The following is a 20,612-nucleotide window of genomic DNA, read 5'->3' on the forward strand; positions in this document are numbered from 1 at the left end:
CCATAACGGATCCTTATCACTATCTGACGCAACAGCACTTCACCTCAGAGATTTTCAAGATTGAGATCCAAAACCTCCCAAGACATTTTGGATTTGCGGTGAGTTTGCTCTCTAAGCATTGAACCCTCGTTAAGGATAATCCTACAGTTTGTGCTCTTTCAAGAGTTCATATTGCACTCCACGGTTTGGATTTCTCAAGGTCTTTTTACATATATATAACAGAATTAAAAGGCCATTGGATGAATTTCACTAAAAACGTGAAAATATCCAAGCCTCGTGTTTATATGAAAGTAATGATTAACAACTAGATAATTGTAATCTTTTTTTTTCCAGTGCACTTTTTTTGCATACGTGTACACTTTAATAATTGGTTGCTGTGATATTTACAGCTTTGGGATTTTCTAAGTAATTTATGAACCTAAAATTCATTGCATTAAATACATGTGCACATAGCGGTTTGTGCATTAATAGTACCTATTGACTGCCTGCCATGTACTAAATGAACAAGACAGTCACATCAACCTCGACTAAATCACTTTTGTAACTTTTGTCTTAAAACAACAGTGACACTGAAGTTCCAGCTCATGACATCACTGTATTGCTCATAAATTTAGATCTTGGCACTATCATAAAAAAATTAAAACTTGCAACATCCTAGGACTTATCTAAAGAGGTGTATTTCATAAAATCAAAACCTCAAAATCTGTTTCAAAGGCACTTAAAAACATACATATTTACAGTGGAAAAGTGCAGGGTATATTTGTGCCAATATCCCCAATACTTGTATATTTTCACATGAAAAATTAACAAACTTGCTCATATAAGGCCAAACAAAAAAAATATTCGGTCTCTGGTCAGACCAAAGTTCCGAAATTGACGCGGCCACGCGTTTTTTTTTGGGGGGGGGGGTTTCTTCAAGCTTGGATTGTACAGACAAGGTGGGTACTATTTTGCTTTTTTGGTGTTCTCATGTACATTGGTGTACTCCAAATTTGCATTGGTGCTTTCGATCATTTGCCTTGGTGCAATTTCCCATTCCTTGGTGCTCTTTGGTAAAAAAAAATTGAGGAGGTGCGGAAATAGAGGGCGCTGTTGGAGCTTCCTCGGAACCATTTGGGGAAAAAAAAGATTGACGCGCATGATTAAAATCGACGCGCTCGCTGACCAGAGACCGACTTATTTTTTGGGGGGGCCTAACACACACAAAAACCTCATTTAAGTAACAAATAAACTCTATAGAATTTATAATTTCTGAACTACTTCCATACATACATTGAGTGAGTTCCAGTTGTTCCCTTCACTGATAGTTGGTTGCAATCTGCTCTGGGCCTGCACATTTCTGATGTCATGTGCATACAAATTAGCAATCTGCTAAAGTAATTTAACACATTTCAACTCCAGCATATTATGCTGTTTATGTTTCTCGATGTCAAATCTACTTGGCATGCCAATGAAAAAGATGTGAAAAGCCTTAAAACCGCTCTATAGTTTGAACACCACACAGCAAGTTCAAAAACACACTGACTGTGCTCACTGCTGCCCTTACGTGGATGGCTTGCACTCATCAGTTGCCAGAGAACATTGTTCTTGACAACTTTCCAACTATTGACTCCCTTCTGGTTCTGGATGTGCATACTGCTGCCCTTGTGCTGATGGCTCGGTGCCAGTCAGCCCAGGACATTGTTCCTGAGTACTTGCAAGTGACTGCTGGCTCTCTGCTGGTTCTAGATGTACACACTGTTCCCCTTGCATGGATGACTTGCAGTCAGTCCGACTAGAGCATTGTTCCTGATGAGAACTTGCAAGTGCTGGGGTCCCCGCTGGTTCTGCATGTACCTCAACATGCACTTGAACATGCTGCTGACTGTGCATGGATGCCTTACTGCTGCTTTGCCTGGAACATTGTTCTTGACAGCTGTCCGACTGCTGACTCTCTGTGTGTTGTGCATGCCCTTGGCTTGGTGGCTTGCTGCTGCTTGGACTGGCAGCACGGTGCTCTTGGTCATTTTCTGCCTTTGGAATCACACGAAGTTCAATCTGCTTCCTTGGCTGCGATGGTCGGCTGGGATTCCGTCTTGGGCAGCAACGACAGCACAGTTTCAGGAATGAGAAAGCCTCGACTATAGCTGCACGATAGTCAGCGTTTGTGGCACTGTAGACCAGGGAATTGATTGAGCTATTTACGAGTCTGAAGATTTCTATGCATATAACTAGAACAAATAATTTTTCTCCAAATTGAAGACGTTCATCTTCTCGGGCAGGGGAAATATACGTGTTCACAATGACAATAATTTCAGTTGCTATGTCCAGTGAGTTCAGAATTAAGAAAACAGCAGTATTGACGATTACCATACAGAAAACCTTGCCTGCTCGCTTGGGACGGTTTCGCAACTGTGCTGATTGCTTGCCTACTTTAGCTACTATATAGATGTACAGAACAAGAATGGCTATTGAACAGACAGTATTGATAATGGAAGGAATCCAAAAGATGATGTGACGAAAAACAGTCTCTGGTAAGAATATCAGAATCCCACCAACAATAATTGTTGGCACCCAGAGTCCTGCTGATATCTTTGCTGCTCGAGATTTAGAGGATTTTTGCTTGAATGTCAGAGGATTGCGCACTGCAGAGAATCTCTCAGCTGCTATGGTAACCACAAAAAAAGCAGAAACTTCAAAAAGCATGTATTTGACGCATGAGAATGCTTTTTGCCTTAAGAAGTCGGACTCTGTGGGTGAAAAAAATAATGCATATATGAAGTGAATCATAAGATAGAGTGAGTCAGCCACAGCCAGATTAGATAAGTAGATGTTGATGATTGTGCGCATGGACTTCACTCGACTGACTGTAAAGAGAAAGACAAAGTTCAAGAGGAGGCCGATTGGTGCAATGATTTCAGCACTTAACGTTGATATTTGTTGACTTCTTTTGTAGCTGTTGTAAAAGTGCTTTTGTACTTCAGTTGATAGAGTTGAGCTGTTTTGGTAGCCATCACCCATAGTTCATGTACAGTCTTACAGTAGTGCAGCATTAATCTTCATATCCAACATTTTATTCAGATGCAGCAAAGAGTGTTCTGCCTTATTTCAAGATCACTCCAGTTTTATACTAACAGGGAATATTAGATTTTGAGAAATGTGTAGTCGAAACAGAAAGTTGCTTCGCATTTTCTCCCTATTTTCTGCATTTCTCTTAGACATATTGTAATGCACGTGACATATCTCATGACAGCAGTAGCTGTAACCAAAGCAGACAACTCAGTTTCGTTACTGGCATTGGGAAATAAAGTTGTTTCAGTTTTTATTATTTGCTCCAGATTGCTCCAATTGTACACATTGTGTAATGCTTTGGTTTATAAATTTGTTAATGTAACAGAAGTCGGACAAGTTGATTCCCACAAATGTGCTATTAGTTTAGTGTGTTTTGGAAAATTCATGAAGTTTCATTGGAAACTATAGAAGAGTGAAGTCAAAGAGTGAAGTCTTTTCTTAAGCTTGAGCAAGTGGATTTTCACTGTGAACTCCTTCAGTTCTGTTGAAAAACAGTTAATTGAAATTGATGTGGAGTTTATAATTGAATAGGTAATGGTATCTTTGCCCCCCAAATCACTCAAAACAAGGTGTTGGATTTTGTCAATGGCGGCAGGTATAGGTCTCCAGAACTAAACACAATAAAGGTGCACATCTCAAGTTCTCCAACATGTTTTTTTTTTTTATTGTTAACCAATAATATTTCCAAGGTCTGGGTCAGAGGCTAGACTAGTCAGTGTTTGGTACCAAGACTTTCCCATAAAAAGGAACCATGCACTGGCAAGACTTGCATACTTTGTTTTACAGCAACTGAAGAAGATGTTGACTGGTCTGCAACTGAAACCCAAGAAAGTCAAGGCAGTCAACAAGGCAACCTATGCTTTTGTCACATTCAGGTAAAGAATGCAAACTCTCAATTGATATGTACAACCATGGTGAGTTGTTGCTTGCCAAATCAAGTAGGCATCTACATCTAGTCGAGTGTCAGTATTTGAAAAGATGCTAAGCAGAAACTATGAGTTGTGAATAAATGTGGTAAGCAAAACTTTAAAATGAAGGACCTGTCAGATTTTGTGACATTTTGGCTCTGGATCTAACTTTGTACAGCTATGGGTAGTTTCAGTATTATGTAATGCTGGTGACACAGCTTTTAAGAGCTCAGTGAATAAACCTGAAAATGTGTTTGTCAAATCTTATACACCCATCATCTTGTAATGGTCAAGGAGATTACAGACTAGCATTTTGGATCATTTCTCTGAATCAATTAAGTAGATATCCTGGCTAACTGGCTCTGTCATGGACATTACACTTCCTTTCATAACCCAGGATTTGTCCATAATTGTATTTCTTTTCTTTCCTACAATTGTCACAAGGGAATTGTGTTCTGTTTTAGACTATAAATGTGCATCATGTACATGTACCTGGTATGTTCACGAATGTAGCTTCTGGTATTTGTGATAACAATGAAAGAAACATGTTTTTAAAAAGCCCCGTCCCGCCTGCTCCCCCCCCCCCCCCCCCCCCCCCCCGACCAAAGAGTGACCCTTTTCATTTTTCTTTCACTTAATTGATGAATATTACAAAGAATGTGCCACTGGTTTACTACACGCGTTTGGAAATTGGAGTGTTAAGAAAACGTCCTAGCACAAATAACCAGCAAGATAGGGATCAACATTTGACATGAAAATTCTAGTCAGGAGTGAGTGACATGGGAGCTTCTTAAAGATCGAAAGTTGAGTGTGCTGACGTAACGAAACACAAATAAGAGCACAGGGAAACTTGACACAGGTTTTTAGTTTTGTTAACACAAGTTTTAGTTTTTGGATAATCAAGAAAGAAATTTAAAATACAGATATAAATAGTCACTGCATTAACATAGCATTGAAACCACACTCTCCTCCTTGAAATGGAAAGTGTACTTAGACTTCTGTTTTCAATTGTTATACTTAAAAAGCATCCGTGAACTTTTCTTCTTGGTTAGGGGACAAACTGATCCACTTTGCTAGCAGACTGGTTCCTGGTCCATGCATTATCGATACTGATTGTGGGGCGGGAACCAGGCAACCTCGGGAGAACAGAAATATCTTCTGGCAGCCAACAATTTGAAATTGTAAAGTAATAATTCAATAACTAAACATTGGCTGATTGTTTTTTTTTGTTTAAAAGTGAATAACTGTTGTATTGCTAGAAAAATAACAATTCAGAAAAGAGTATACAGTGTTTATACATCTGCGAAGGGCAAGACCTAATATTGATTTACATCACCCCAACGCAAAATTCCATCTTATGAATAGTTAGATGCGGTACTCACTGCTATGTACAATGTACATCAGATTCAAACCAGCCAGCCGATTCCGCAAGCTCGATGTTTGAGTGGTGAGACGTCTGCACTAGAAAGCAGGAGGTTGTGGGTTAAAGTTTAACCCAAGTGATTTTTTCCAACTTTCACTTTGGAGGTAACACACTGAGTATACAGTGTTTATACGTCAGTGAAGGGCAAAACCAAATATCAATTTAGAAAAGAAATCAAATTTTTGGGATGAAACTCAAAAATAGCACAGGGAACACAACTTTAAATCCTCCACAACACAAACATTCCATCTTACAAATATTCATCTCCTTTCCTGTTACATTCAGTGCTTGCGATGGATTAACTGATGGAAATCCAATTGTTTGTTTCATCCCTCAGCTGCCAAGAAGATAAGGAGGAGGCATTGAAAGTACTCAACGGACACAAATGGAAAGGACAAGTGCTCAAAGCCAAGGTATTCACAAAGTCAAATGTGGTTTTACTATTGACACAAGTTTCTGTTGGCACTTGCCATTGGATTTAAATGATTAAGAACTGCCTCAGCATTGGCTACCAATGCAAGGGGTCTAGTGGCTGTTATTGCTGTGGTTACAGGTTCACGTTCCCGCAATAACTCTTTTCCCGTAGCTTGCCAAGCCAGTTGAGGACCCGTACACTAAGAGCCTTGCTCTGAAGAGAAGCCAAGAGGAATCTGATGGAAACACCCAAGAAGCTAAGAGGAGGAAGGAGGAGGACAGCTTACCAGTAGAAGAGAGGTGAAGACATTGAGATAGAATGCAGGGTTGGGCTGGATTCGAACCACCATCCATTAGAAAAGTACTTCGGTTCTCAACCAACTGAAGTCATCACAACACTCATTTCTTCTTCTGTGCTCTCCGGTATTAAAATCATGCAAGTGTAGAAAAAAATGGTTCATTTGATGGAATTGATCAATTCTGTTCTGTCCATTTATTTGGAAGATTTTGTAGGATATAGGAAGGTAGACCCCTACCTATACTGCCATTTAGGCTTGATATCCCTTGAAAGTGGAAGTTCAAAGAATGTGATTCCCTTCACTGTAGTAGATTTTTTGAGTAGTTCAAGAAGTTCATGATCAGCACAAGAAAACCATTCTTACATCCAGAGATTACTATTTTAAGAGCCCAACCAGTCAGTTCCATAGCTCATTTGACATTGTGAACATGAAATTTGTTGAGTGGAATAGTTGCGTGGTCAGTTTTCTCTTCCTTGTCATTTATTCTCCTTGAAGAGAGATGTCTGTGTAGAGTTTGTGTTTCACGTTTAGAATGACTCTTATTTTATCTGATAAACTTTTCAAGTTGAACACATTTCCCTCAGTGTTTCAAGCCTAAAATTTACTTTACACATGCACCACCAGAACTATGAACTGAAGTTTTGAGAATGGTTGTATGTAGAAAGATCAGAAGTTCCACTCACTATCCATTACCCATTATGAGATATGGCGGACACAATACGAGGGTGATATTTGGTTTGGGTGAGTCTTTTGTATTGACCCCAAATTTACCGAAATCAAATGGCGCCCTCCGATTGTGTCCGCCATATCTCAAAAAAGGGTAATAGCAGTTGAAGCGTTCACAATTATGAAATTCTTAAGACTCTGAAATACTGAGTGTGCTTTTTGCTCTTTTCCCAATCTGCAGGTTAAACAACACAGTGACTCCACTGTGGAACCAGCCCTATGAGAATCAGCTATCCACCAAACAGACCAACACTAGGGAGTTTCTGAGGAATTTATCCAAGATGCTGCAACGGAATGTTGGGGAGATGTCTCCCTGGCTGAAGCAACAAAGGTGAGCTCCTCACCAAAGACACGGGATGGTTGTGGGCTAGAATGGAAATGTGATCTTCCTTGAACAAAAAACTGTTTCCAGACGCAGTTTTATGGCTAGTGGACTTACAGCTGCCCTGAAAACTTGTTAATGCCCCAGAAAATGTAGCCTAATTGTTTTGAGAGTCAGTTTAAACTCACCAAAGGTTTTATCAAATTTTATGAAATAAGCTCCCTTCTCTACACACACAAGTCTCCCAGATTAAAAAACAGATACACAAAAACAAAAACAAGGAAAAAGCTCAAAATAAAAAAATGACAAAACCTGCTTGAGTTGGACTCGCACCAATAACCTCCTGCTTACTAGTGCAGATGTCTTAATTACTTGACCACCAGACTTGCTGGGGCTGACTGGCTGGTTCCAATCCGATACAGCAGGTACCACAACCAATGAGTTTAATGGATTGTTTACATAGGGGAGTTGTGAATGTTAATATCTGGTTTTGCCCTTCACCAATGTACATTTGAAAGCTTTCTTGGTTAGGATGTGAACCCATGACCTCCTGCTTACTAGTGCAGACATCTTAACCACTCAACAACAGAGCTTGCCAAGGTTGGTCGGCCAGTTTGAATTTTGTATGTGTATAGCTGTGGGTACCACAAGAACAAATTCACAAGCTTGCTCAGATGGGACTCGAACCCACGTCCTCATGTTTAATAGTGCACTCTTCATATCATTGACAGGAAGAGCCACAGTGGGATGGCATGTGAGTTGGAGCCAATTAAGCCATCGGTGAGTAAGCTTCGTTGACTGATATTTGTTGACTACAAAGACATGATTTTTATGTTAATTCATCTGTAGTATAGTGAATGGTGCTATGAATCAAAATCTCAGCGATATTTTACTTTGGCACATAGTTTGTGTTAGGTTAGCTTGACTGGTGTGAACTCGGGTAGCTAGACAGAGTCACCTTACTTTTACTAAATTAATGTTTCCAACCAGGTTTTTTTGATAGATAAACGTTACGGTGTGTGAATCTTTTGTGGGATAAATATTCCTGACATTGGAGATGTCTGATTTGTTCCTTTAATTTTCATTGTTTGTTTCCTCACCAACAGCCAGTATTAGAGAGTTATCGCAACAAGTGTGAGTTTACCATCGGCAAGAGTGTAGATGGCATCGGTGAGTGAAACTGGCATTAATCTTTTAATCAAATTTCTTGATTTTGTTGTTATGCATCCTTTGGATTTGATGATTTCTGGGCAAGTCTGAAGTGTCATTGGTGGGAGGTGAACCCCAATCCCCTGCTTATAAAAAGTCTCTCATTCAGGGGCAGATTGAGACCAACTGTCCCTGGAGTTACTGGAAAACTAAGTCTCAAATTTATCCCCACCCCCTCCCATGTTTTGACCAGGGGTGTGGGGTGGGGGATGGTTAAGGGAATCATCATGTGTTGGGAAAAATACGCTGATCGTTGAATCCTGTCATCATGACTTGACAAAGAAGTTGAAGTATTTCTGAGAGAAGCAAAGAGTAACCCCAGGCAAAATGAAAGTAAAACTTGAAATCAAAGCATTCTTTTCATATTTTCTTTATTGAAGATAGAGTACACCGATCCACTAGTATTGGTGCTCCAGGCACTACATCATTAAGCTAAACAGAAAGTTTCAGGATTTTTTCCAGTTATTCCCCAAATTTCTTGTCAGGTCTTCACGAAACTTGGCCCTGGATAAATTGTGCAAATGTTTCAGTTTCATGTCTTCTTATTTTCATTGACAGATAATACTGTTGGTTTCCGGCTTGGTACTTACAAAGGTTAGTATTTCCTCTGAAGTTTCCTTTTTTGCAAAAGACGTAGATCAGCTTTCATGTTTGATTGGATCGACTGTCTGGGGGCGTGGCCTATGAGTAGCTGATTAACTCTGAACAAAGAACTCAATCAGTTACCAACCAATCAGAATGCAGCATACAGAAAGATTGACAGATGCACATGTTGTACGTTCGCTACATTGTCTAATCTATCTGTCAGGATTGAATTATTTAAGAAAGGAACAAGCTAAAAATATTTTAACCCTTAATTGTCAGGAAAATCCCCTTTCCTAACCAATGTTGGCTTACTTTTGTGGCATGAATATAAAGGGTATACATTTGTACTCTCAACATTGACCAGCAGGCTCTTTACTCAGTGGCTTTTTTACAACCAAGATTGAGTTTTTACAACCAAGATTACAACCAAGATTTAGGTCACAAAATTCAGAAAAATCACTGCTTAGATTTTGTTGATCACTGATCTTTGCTTTTACAAGCAAATCCGTTTGCAGTTTGCATCCTGCCGCTGGCTATATTTTGTGTCCTTGAGCAAGCCACCTTACAACCACTTGACTCTCTCCATCCAGGAGAATAAATAGGTGCCGGCATTTGCTGGGGAGTAAGCTGCTATAGACTTGCCCATTCCATCCAGCGGGGAATAGAAGACATTCTCAGCTGTTCCATGCCGCAGAAACTGAAGATATAAACACACCAGCCTGAAGAGCCATATAGATCCATTGCATTGCAGACATATTTGCGGTGCATGCCTTTGTTCTTTCACAAGGACACACATGAATAAACCTCCTGTGCATTCATTGTTACTGAATTAAAATAATAATAAACACCTCAAAGATGGCTACTGAATGCAAATAGTCAATAATCCAGTTCGGTATTAGACTAGGTCAGAGGTCACTCGGGATAAATCACTCGGGATAAATCACTCGGGAATCGGCTGACATGATGTTACGCGATGTCATGCGAACACCCGTTCTGCTCGTAATTAATACGCAAGCGCTGTGCGCCCGGTAACCTGTGCATTAATGCGCCTTCGATGTGCATTCGATTATCCCGAATGACCCGTGACCCATATCATTGTGCGCATGCGCAGTTGGAATACTGAACTGGCTTATTGGCTTGAAACAGACTTGACTTTGAGAAGCGTAGTGCCTGACAAACACAAAAATCCCATTTTATTATCTCATTGCTATGAAAACAAAAGTTACAGTAAAATTTTGTGTGTCACTGGTACTCTGCTTACCAGGTGGTCACATGTCCGTGGTCAACCCGTCCGCCTGCAGCCACATCTGCCCTTCCACTAAGGCCATCGTCAGTGCCTTCCAGCAGTATCTACAGCAGGAATCGTCGCTGCCGAGCTACGACCCGCAGATGCACTCGGGTCATTGGAGGATGCTGCTGGTCAGAACCAGTCTGAACGGCGGGAAGATGGCCGCTGCATTCATGCACCCACAAGCGCTGTCCAAGGTCTTGTCTTGAATATTCTTCGAGTTTGTGATTATGATAATAATGATGATTGATGATGATTATGAAAGGCTTTGATTTCATGATAATCCGAATCAACTTTGTGCAGTGTGCATGATTTCATTGTTCACTTTACCGTACTCTAATGCTAATGGTAATTCTGTGTTATATTACCAAAATTTTCAAGTAAGTTTTCAGGTATGACATACTCAAACTTGGATTAACCTTAAAAAGCTATTTCCACAACAAATTATAGCTCTTCCCCCTGAGTTTATTCGGAGGTGTATGATAAATAGTAAATACTGCCCTGCATCTTTTTTACCCCATTGTCACTTGTATAAACATTTTATTAACAAAGGCCTCCAAAAACCAACATTAACAACATTGTCAACAAAACTATTTTTTGGCCATGTGTAGCCCTGTCCAGTGTCGACAACAAAACTCAAGAGTTTTGTTAAACATATGCTGTGTGTATAACTTTCATGAAACAATGATGGACTTCACACTTGTTTAATTCAGGCATAACTAGGGTTTGATTATACGTTTTGAAGAGGAAACAAATGTGAAGCTTTATTCTTATTCCATCCAGATAAGCTTGCTGACATTTTCTTGAAGATTCTCATACATGAAGAACAACCCCATCTTGTATTCAGAAACTGTTTTTGGTTTTTACATTTTTGTTTGTTCAGGAAGCAATCGATGCCGAGAAGAAGAAACTGTGTGGTTACTTCAAGGAAGGGGAGGGCAAGAACTGTCAGCTGACGTCATTGTATTTGAATCTCCAGGGAGAAAGGTGAGTTCATGAGAACATCTCTCTCAAAGTGATTTGTTATGTAGGGGTCACTGATTGTCCATGTAAAATATGTCTGGTTTCCATTTCATCTGGTTCGTTAGTGTGACGTCATCTCAATCCAACCATGCGTACTTCAGCACGAATGGAACCGGAAGTTAACGCAACTCGAGCGTTTATCCAATGGGCGTTAGTTGTCAGTTGTGCGCGCGCATGTATGACATTTCTGTTTCCTCTTTTGTAATGTGTGACATTGCGGATTTAAACTGAAAATGACTGAATTAAAGTTTTTGTTAAACAATTTTGCTGCAGAATTTCAATAAATAAAAATGCACACAAACGCCCACATTATGCTGAGAATTGAGAACAACACACTGGTCATTCTTTTAATTTAGGGTCCAATGTGTGACATTTTCCCGCTTCCCATTACCTATGAACTTTGTAATGTAACATTCAAGTATCATTAAGAATGACTTCAAACACTTTTTATTTGTTGAGTAGGTAGCTTAATATTCATACTCACTCTTGGAAGATGACTGCATTAAAAGTGCATCTGAATTGTAAAATCATAGAAAATAGTGGACCCCAAATTAATAGAATGACCCAGATATTTCATTTCCAGTGTTCTAGATTTCTGTTTGTTCAAAACACTATGGGCTCCGTGCGCCAACAAAGAGGACGCGTTTTTACCTCTTTTGAGAGCTCTGTGGACGGGACACACAGCGTGAGCGTACTGTACTGTACTGGTTCGTGCGCAAAGTACGCACGACTTCCTGAATGTGCCAAAGCTGTTAGCCACCGCGTCTTTGCGTGAGCGACAGTCATCGTCGGCGCGTGAATACGTTCAAATTTAACTTGGGATGGTCTCCCAGACTAATCCCCGCCCCCAATAACTTTGGAGCATTCGAAATACGCAGTAGATGGATCGGGAACCAGTCTAGGTCTCCCCCAACTCTCCTTTTCTGGCCGTTTAAGAAGTACTTGTGCACGGAGCCCATAGGTTTTATGAAAAGCTGAATTTCATGTCAAAAAGATGAATTCCGTCAGTTAAATTCATTTTTCTGCTAATCTGACATCCGTTGCTCTATGCGTGATGGACTTTTCCGTTAATAGTGGCTTGTGCCCTTTGCCTGCCCTTCACGTCAGTGAAAAGCAAAACTTCCGCAACCAACTTCATGTTGCTGTGGAAAATCATTTGTCTCAATGCATGAGATAAACAGAAGACAAAAAAAATTGTTGAAAATTAGTGAGCCATTCTTTGCTGAATTTGGTCTGCTTGTTTTTCTCCAATTGTAGCGGCCAAAGCTATGAACACCTGGAAGGAGATGAACACATTACAGAGGAGCTGTTGGGTCTCAAGTTCAGAATATCACCTGATGCATTCTTCCAAGGTAAAGCAAAAATCAAGGCAGCAAAATGACAAAAATTGAAGAAATGTTTTCTCAAACTTTAATAAGTACTGTTATCTTCTCTTACGTTTGTTCCACTGTTGATACTAAAACTGGTATTAAAATATAAGAAAATTATTGATTTTTCACTTCTTAAAGATATAGTCTATCATTTGTAATTTGTGCATTTTGTTCGTTTGAAGCAACAAAAGGTTCAAAATCTAATGAAGGATACTGAACAACTAACCTGATGAAGTTTCAGCTCAGCTTCAGCTGTATATTCCGAGAAAAAAAGCATTCTAGGATCTCAATTTCAAATCAAAAGTTGCTGAATCATGTTTTGAATTGCAGCTACACGCGATGTCGCGCACTGATCCGATGAATTATAGCAACCGCGTGCGCCTGTGTTGCGCGCGCTGCGCCGAATAACAAAACGAACTACTAATTTAAATTTTCCTACGGTGCGTCTTATGACGCACCATTGGAAAGGCCTTCTTTCGTTGATTACTTCAAAATGATAATTTCACAGGGAGTTTAGTCCACTTACTATCTTTCAACCAAGTATGTTTTTTAACAATAATACGTCAGTTACTTTTTCGGATGGCTGCAAATGATGGACTATAGCTTTAAGCACAGTAACAGAACACCAAGGCAGCTGACTGGGCTTGGATGACTCCGGCAACCACTGTTCATTATTTGTATTGTGTTGTTTGTCCTTGTGTAGTGAACACCAAGGCAGCTGAAGTGCTGTACACCACCGTAGCGGATTGGGCCCAAGTTACTCCAGCAACCACTGTTCTAGATGTCTGCTGTGGTACTGGTACCATCGGAATCACACTAGCAAAGGTGAAGCTAAGTTTCATCTGATTTTGCGCAAACTTGTAGCATCAATCAAAAATCAAGCTCACGTCGTCACAAGTCATACAGTCTCAAGTCAAATGGCAAGGGTGTTCCAACGGACATTCCTCTGTCAGTGTTCATTCCCTGTTACTTATGACGCACTTGTGATTGACTAATGATTGACTTGTGATCCACTTGTGATCGACTTGTGATTTGCTTGTGATTTGCTTGTGATTGACTCGTGATTGACCCATGCTAAGCTCATGATTGACTTGTGTCTTGTAATTGACTTGAGAATTTACTTGTGATTGACTCATGATTAACTTGTGATTGACTTGTGGTCGAGTTGTGATTGACTTGTGATTGACTTGTGATTGACTTGTGGTCGAGTTGTGATTTACTTGTGATTGCAGGCATACAACTTTTCCTCGGATCCGCTGATTTCCTCGTTTTTTACTTCTCATGAATGACATTACAAATTGAAAAATACTGTACAAAGTCTTGTGTGGTTTGGAGTTTCCTCGTTTTTTCTAAATTCCCAGTTGCATGCCTGTGATTGACCCATGATATGCTCATGATTGACTTGTGTCTTGTGATTGACTTGAGAATTGACTTGTGATAACTTGGTTACAAGTGTGTTTTTATGCCCCGCGGCGAAGCCGAAGGGGCATACTGTTTCCGCCTTGTCCTTCCGTGGGTGGGTGTGTGGGTGGGTGTGTGGGTGGGTGTGTGTGTGTGTCCGGACAAATCTTGTCAGCGCGATAACTTGAGAAATACTTAACACATGAACTTCAAATTTGGTTTGTGGATTGTTCTTGGTAATCCTAAGAAGCCTTTTGCATTTGGGGCCAAAAGGCCAAAGGTCAAGTTTACAGTGGCTAAAACAATAGAAATCTTGTCAGCGCGATAACTTGAGAAATACTTAACATATGAACTTCAAATTTGGTTTGTGGATTGTTCTTGGTAATCCTAAGAAGCCTATTGCATTTGGGGCCAAAAGGCCAAAGGTCAAGTTCACAGTCGCTAAAACAATAGAAATCTTGTCAGCGCGATAACTTGAGAAATACTTTACATGTGAACTTCAAATTTGGTTTGTGGATTGTTTTTGGCAATCCTAAGAAGCCTTTTGCATTGGGGGCCAAAAGGCCTTAAGGTCAAGTTCACAGTGGCTAAAACAATAGAAATCTTGTCAGCGCGATAACTTGAGAAATACTTTACATGTGAACTTCAAATTTGGTTTGTGGATTGTTCTTGGCAATCCTAAGAAGCCTATTGCATTTGGGGCCAAAAGGTCAAGGGTCAAGTTCACAGTGGCTAAAACAATAGAAATCTTGTCAGCGCGATAACTTGAGAAATACTTAACATATAAACTTCAAATTTGGTTTGTGGATTGTTCTTTGTAATCCTAAGAAGCCTATTGAATTTGGGGCCAAAAGGTCAAGGGTCAAGTTCACAGTGGCTAAAACAATAGAAATCATGTATTTATTCTGAGATTATAGGGATTAGGGATTAATTCATATAAAACCTACAGAAGACACTAATGCTGTCAATGAATGTTCCATGTGACCAAGGTACATGTAAGTTGATGTTAAAAGAGTGGTGTTATGTCATAGGAACTGTCACCGTTGCGGGGCATTTGTGTTTGTAAACACACCTGACTTGTTTTTTCATTGTCTCATTTCTTTCCTCAGAGAGTAAAGAAGGTCATTGGCATAGAGATGAACCAGCAGGCTATCGACGACGCGGTCTTCAATGCAAAGGCAAACAGTAAGTCCATGGTTCTAATGGCTCAGTGCATAGACAGTAGAGGGAGTTCTTGTGGACCTACTTCAGGGTGTGACTTTCAAATTTAAGATACTAAACACATAGCTACAGTTTGAAAGGAAAAACACCAGAATATTCTTGTGCACTGTTGTGAATGATACAAGGAAACTACATTTGCAATCAAGATTAACCCGTATTAACAAAAACATGATGATGAAAATATGACTTTTAAATTTGAATTCTGGGCTGTACTGACTACCAATATTTTAATAAGCATTGTATACTAGGTGCTGGCTACAGCTTATGAGAACAAATCCACAAGTTTGCTTGGGTGGGACTTGAACCTATGACCCCCAGCTTTAGAAGGCAGCTGTCTAACCACTCAACCACCGAGCTGGCTGAGGTCAGTTGGCTGGCTTGAAGCTGATAAAGCAGAGAGTGCAGCAATGCGTAACAAAGATAACATTTGTTTGTTTGTTTCTCAATCTTTTCCTTTGTCTGTCTGTGTATTCCAGATCTCAGTAATATAGAGTACGTGTGCGGTAAAGCTGAGGTAGTGTTACCAGACATGACCCAAGATCTGAAGGATTGTGATGACATTGTTGGCATTGTGGACCCACCCAGGCCTGGCATGCGTAAGGGTTTCAATCCTGTCTTCATATCTGGGCCAAATTTCATAGCACTGCTTAACAGTAAGCAGAAAAGTTGTGCTAATTATAGCAGAAAATCATGCTGCTGCTTAAGCACTATTTCATGCTAACGGTTGCGCTCGCATGGAGATTTCTATTGTTACGGCACTGATTTAAAGAGGTTGTGGAATGCTGAAAGTTGTTTTGTTTTTTATATTTTTTATTGTAAAGTAGACCCATATATATCATAATGACAACGTCCCATTCTTTTGTAATGTGCGTTTATATGTTTATAAAACTGAAATTCATCAAGTAATTTGTTGGTCAGTGAGCGCATAATTGAAATCGACAGTCGTCGGGTTCTTCGTAAAATGAGAATAATCGTGACGTAATATACAGGACTTGAATATACTACGCTGCATCGGGAGTCCTGTTTATTACGTCATGATTTAATGTTTTGTTTGCTGCCCCCAACGACGACTTTTACACAGATTGCACGTTCCGGTTGAAACAAGACCTGAAAAACAGCTCTCAAAAGTACCTTTTGTTCTCATTTCATGACAGACACAGTAGTCGTTTTTATTTCATCACACCTTAGGCTACATATACACGAAAAATGACGGAAATGTCTTCGAGCATTCCACAACCTCTTTAAGCAAAGTTTTCTTCTGCGGTTAAGCGTGCTTTTACTGTGCTTACTGCTTAATGGTCCCTATAAAATAGATGGATACTCGGTAAGCACAAAGTTGGCTGTTAAGCAGCGCTATGAAATTGGGCCCTGTTGAGAATAGGAGTTACTCACAGCACAGTGAATACAGTGAAACGTCGCTATACTGAAAACACTGCTATATCGAACATTGTGCTTGGCTCCCGATTTTATGTGTACAAAACGTACCAAACACTGTTGTTGAAAAATGTCAACAGAAAAGTGACAAGTGGCTATTGTTTCCCCCCCGGAATAGAAGGGGAAAGCCACCCATTGTTGTAGGTAGTAAGCTCAAAAACTTTGTTATTATGAAATTCAGTAGTGGCCATGTGTTGAAAGTCGTCTTTTAGTAACTACCTAGGGTTGCAGGGTTAAGTTCTGAGGGGCGCTATTTATTGAAAAGTGAGTACCAGAGCACCGGCAGCTTAAAATTGCTATACCGAACAATTTCTCTAGATTCCGGTGTGTTCGTTATAGTGGCGTTCCACTGTACCACTAAACGTTCGCCTCAGATTTGCTATGATTGATTTCCTTCATCAGAGGGTGAAAACTGGTCAGACATCAAACACGTACCAACCAATATTAATTATGGAAGCTCATTTATTATTTTGTTTAACTTTAATCAGAGTTCATTCTGTTGGCTTACTTTTTCAGCTCCTAAGGTGCTGCAGGCCATTCGGAGATGCTCCACCTTAAGACGTCTTATTTACGTGTCTTGCCACCCGCAAAATGCCATCAACAACTTTATAGAGTGAGTAGAAATTAAATTACTTTTATTGCTGATTATAGCTGCCACCTATGTAAAAACCAAACTTGTGCAGTGCTGTGTAGAGCATAACACAAAAGATCCTTTCCTGAAAACCACATGTCCGTAACCATTTTAACATTTCTCAAAACAAAATCCAAAAATGAGAGCAACAAACACATGTTTCTCTTTTTGTTACTTTTTTTTAAACTCAAACAAGCTATGAATATATGTCAAAATATAAAGTTCATGTGAATACATTCTTGGCCAATTACTGCCTTGTGTCATTGTTAAATGTGTTTTTAGTTTGTACATATCTCGAATCTGGAAGTCAATCACCAGTTAATCACAAGCCAATCACAAGTCAATCGCAAGCCAGTCGCAAGCCAATCGCAGGTCAATCACAAGCCAATCACAAGCCAGTCACAAGTCAACACAAGTCAGTGTGCACATATAACAAACAATGACACACATGACCAACATATTCCCTTTTCACAGTTCATTTGAATAGCTTGTGACTTAACTTGAGACTGGATGACTAGTTATGACATTCTCCTCGGGGTAGTTACTCATTTAGTTTTTGTCCTCCCCCAGTCTCTGCCGACCGATTTCAAATCGCAACAAGGGCATCCCATTCCGGCCGACCAAGGCAGTGGCCGTTGACCTCTTCCCACACACCAAACACTGTGAGCTGGTCATACTGTTTGAGAGAGCTGACCGAGTTGATTCCTACTACGAGGTGCCCGAGGGAGTGAAAAGATCCAGCAATACGGACGGCGAAGTTTCAACATCAGTCACCAGTTGAATTTTGCTTTTACAAAACTGTCACTGTTAACAAAGCTAAGCTAGTATACCTTGGTGCCATGTGGAAGATTTCTATTAGATAATAAAATTGATGCAACTTGCGGGTATTTTGGCGTTCCCGTACGTTTTTGATCCCATAAATGACTATCATGCAACCTGTGTGAGGTTAAAGCTGGAGTACATCATTTGCAGCTATCCAAAAAGTAACTGACAAAATTATCGTTGAAAAACATACTTGGTTTACAGATAGTAATGGTACAAAATTCCCTGTGAAATTATTCTATTTGGCATGCTGTCATTTTGAAGAAAACAATAAAAGAAGGCCATTTTCAATGTCTCAAGACGTATTTTTGGAAATTTCCGTTGGTAGTTTATTTTTAACGTTCCCAAAATGACTAATTTGGTTCTTACATATGTTTTCCCCACAAGTTCAAGGAAAATTTGAATTATATTAAAAAAGAAAAATGTATGTACGCTTTATTTCAATTTTGTATCAAAACTTGTTTTCTTTTCAAGTAAATAAATGAAATCATGTTTTAGATATCTGGATATGCATTTGTGTCTGTGTTTGCATCTTTGTTACTTTCCGTTTCAATTTGATTGTCTTACATTTTTTTTTTTACATAACAAGAGATGATTTTGACCTTTTGTTTTGCAGTCTGTCATCCAAAGCTCATGAACTCTCTGTGAAGATGCAACCAGACTGACAGTGTTAAAATTAAATTTCACATAATTAACCATTAATGTTGGGAGTACATTTTCTTTGGATACACCTTGTACCTATCCGTAGCCTTTCTATGCATTTTTGGGTAAGACTGACCATAGCAAACTGAAGAGTCCTCGGCTGAGGGAAGTGGTCTCAATCTCATTACTTGGCAAACTCGGCTTGAATACCTCTGCACAGAATTACAAATGAATACAAACTTACTTAAGCAAGTGTGCCTCTTAAAAAATCTACAATTTGGCACAGAAATAGCACAGTGACTGCATAGCGTTGTTCCCTAACGTGGCGCACTTCGACGTTTCCCCCGACTACTTTCCTCATGCAGTGTTGTCAAACTCTTTGTTGACAGACTTCAAATTCATTCAGTTTAATATCGATACTATAATTTACTATTAATAATGCTTGCTGTTGAACCTTTGTGAACAATTTCAGTGTCATGAAATTTAGTCCGAAATTCAAAAACGGTGACGTCCGGAAATTGGGCACAAGTTCAGCGGAGTGTTCCCTAACGTGGCGTACTTGAACAAATCCTGGAAAAATCCCACATTAAACATTAAGAATTTCTTTAAAGTTGATAAATTCTGAGAAATCATTATTATCTCCCCTCACATACCCAACTACAAGTGTGCCAAACAATTATTTTCTTGTTTTGGGGCGAACTTATTAAAAGGGTTTACTGTGCACTTTGAAATAAAAATCGGAAAATCACGCAAAATATAATTACTCTTGAAATTTCTGCCGGGTACGTAAGTTCAAGATTTATGAATGGGAAAGTTGAGAGATTGATGACATTTTCCTTTCTGTGAAATTTTGAGATAAAAGTTTTGCTCTAGCAAGGCACCAGAGGCGAAAAAAACCAAGGTGCACCACGTTGGGGGCCGCGCCATGTTAAGGTACACCAACAAACTCTTCCAAATTTTCCCTCTCCCACCAAATCATATAAAGACCATACATCAGTGGCTGCCTTTTTTCGGGAGTCACAAAAAAAACCTTGAAATTTGTTCCTGGCGGGGGGGGGGGGGGGGGGCCTTGCCACCCCCCTCTCCGGCCCCACGGTCCCCCAATGATCCGCCGTTGGCCAAGATCACCATTTGCGGTTACGCCCAAGTGTTGCTTTTTCGAGTGAGAATTGAATTATTGCCAGAACAATGATTATTTGTCGCAAATAGTCCCACATTTGTAGAGTTATCCCCACTGTAAAACGTCGAAATTTGTACTGCCATACATTACCAGCACATTAATCGTAAAAGTTGGTACTTTGATTCGGTCACCTTTTTTTCAAATGGGGCTTGCGGTCGCTGCCTTAGTTAATTGAACGTGATGGGGAGTAATAAATAACTGTCTGATATTTTCTACACACTCCCCTGGTGTAGGGGGTTTTGCATAGAAATTTTCATATACCAACTTTTACGACAATGTGTTAGTAATGATTTGTCCCGCTTAGAACACTGTATTGTTATGGTCAACAATGCTCCGATGTTTGACGGTTTCTTATGAAATTAAATCTCGTAATGTGTAAACATGATGACAATTCATTAGGCGAAAATTCCATTTAAAACATTTTGTTTTTCTCTAGTTGTTGCCCCCCAAACGAGTTTGGTGGTGGATAATTATCGAGACCACTATTTATGTGGCGCGCCCTCTATTAAATAAAAAAATATTGGTGCGGATGCTGCACTATTGAACAAAAATAACAACTCAGTTTCCGATCAATAACTCAAGAAATACAAGATGTATTAAACTGAAATTTCGTGCAATTATTTTCCACGATGTGTAACAGAGGGGTATTGAATATCATGAGAA

General features: G+C 39.7%; 1 protein-coding gene across 1 annotated transcript; it reads left to right on the forward strand.

The window, feature by feature from the left end:
- Nucleotides 1–2: 2 nt before the first annotated feature.
- On the forward strand, nucleotides 3–18,636 carry LOC119730441 (tRNA (uracil-5-)-methyltransferase homolog A-like; the record flags this gene model as incomplete). Its single annotated transcript, XM_038203330.1, has 16 exons — nucleotides 3–98; nucleotides 3,838–3,926; nucleotides 5,720–5,795; nucleotides 5,969–6,096; nucleotides 7,003–7,152; nucleotides 7,875–7,923; nucleotides 8,250–8,313; nucleotides 8,911–8,946; nucleotides 10,202–10,422; nucleotides 11,109–11,212; nucleotides 12,506–12,600; nucleotides 13,322–13,443; nucleotides 15,129–15,204; nucleotides 15,717–15,836; nucleotides 17,191–17,287; nucleotides 17,876–18,636. Coding segments are annotated over 16 exons (1,734 nt in total), but the record flags the coding sequence as incomplete, so codon positions are not given.
- Nucleotides 18,637–20,612: the final 1,976 nt, after the last annotated feature.

Source organism: Patiria miniata, unplaced genomic scaffold (genome assembly GCF_015706575.1).
Source record: "Patiria miniata isolate m_02_andy unplaced genomic scaffold, ASM1570657v1 HiC_scaffold_22, whole genome shotgun sequence".
Taxonomy (NCBI): Eukaryota; Metazoa; Echinodermata; class Asteroidea; order Valvatida; family Asterinidae; genus Patiria; species Patiria miniata.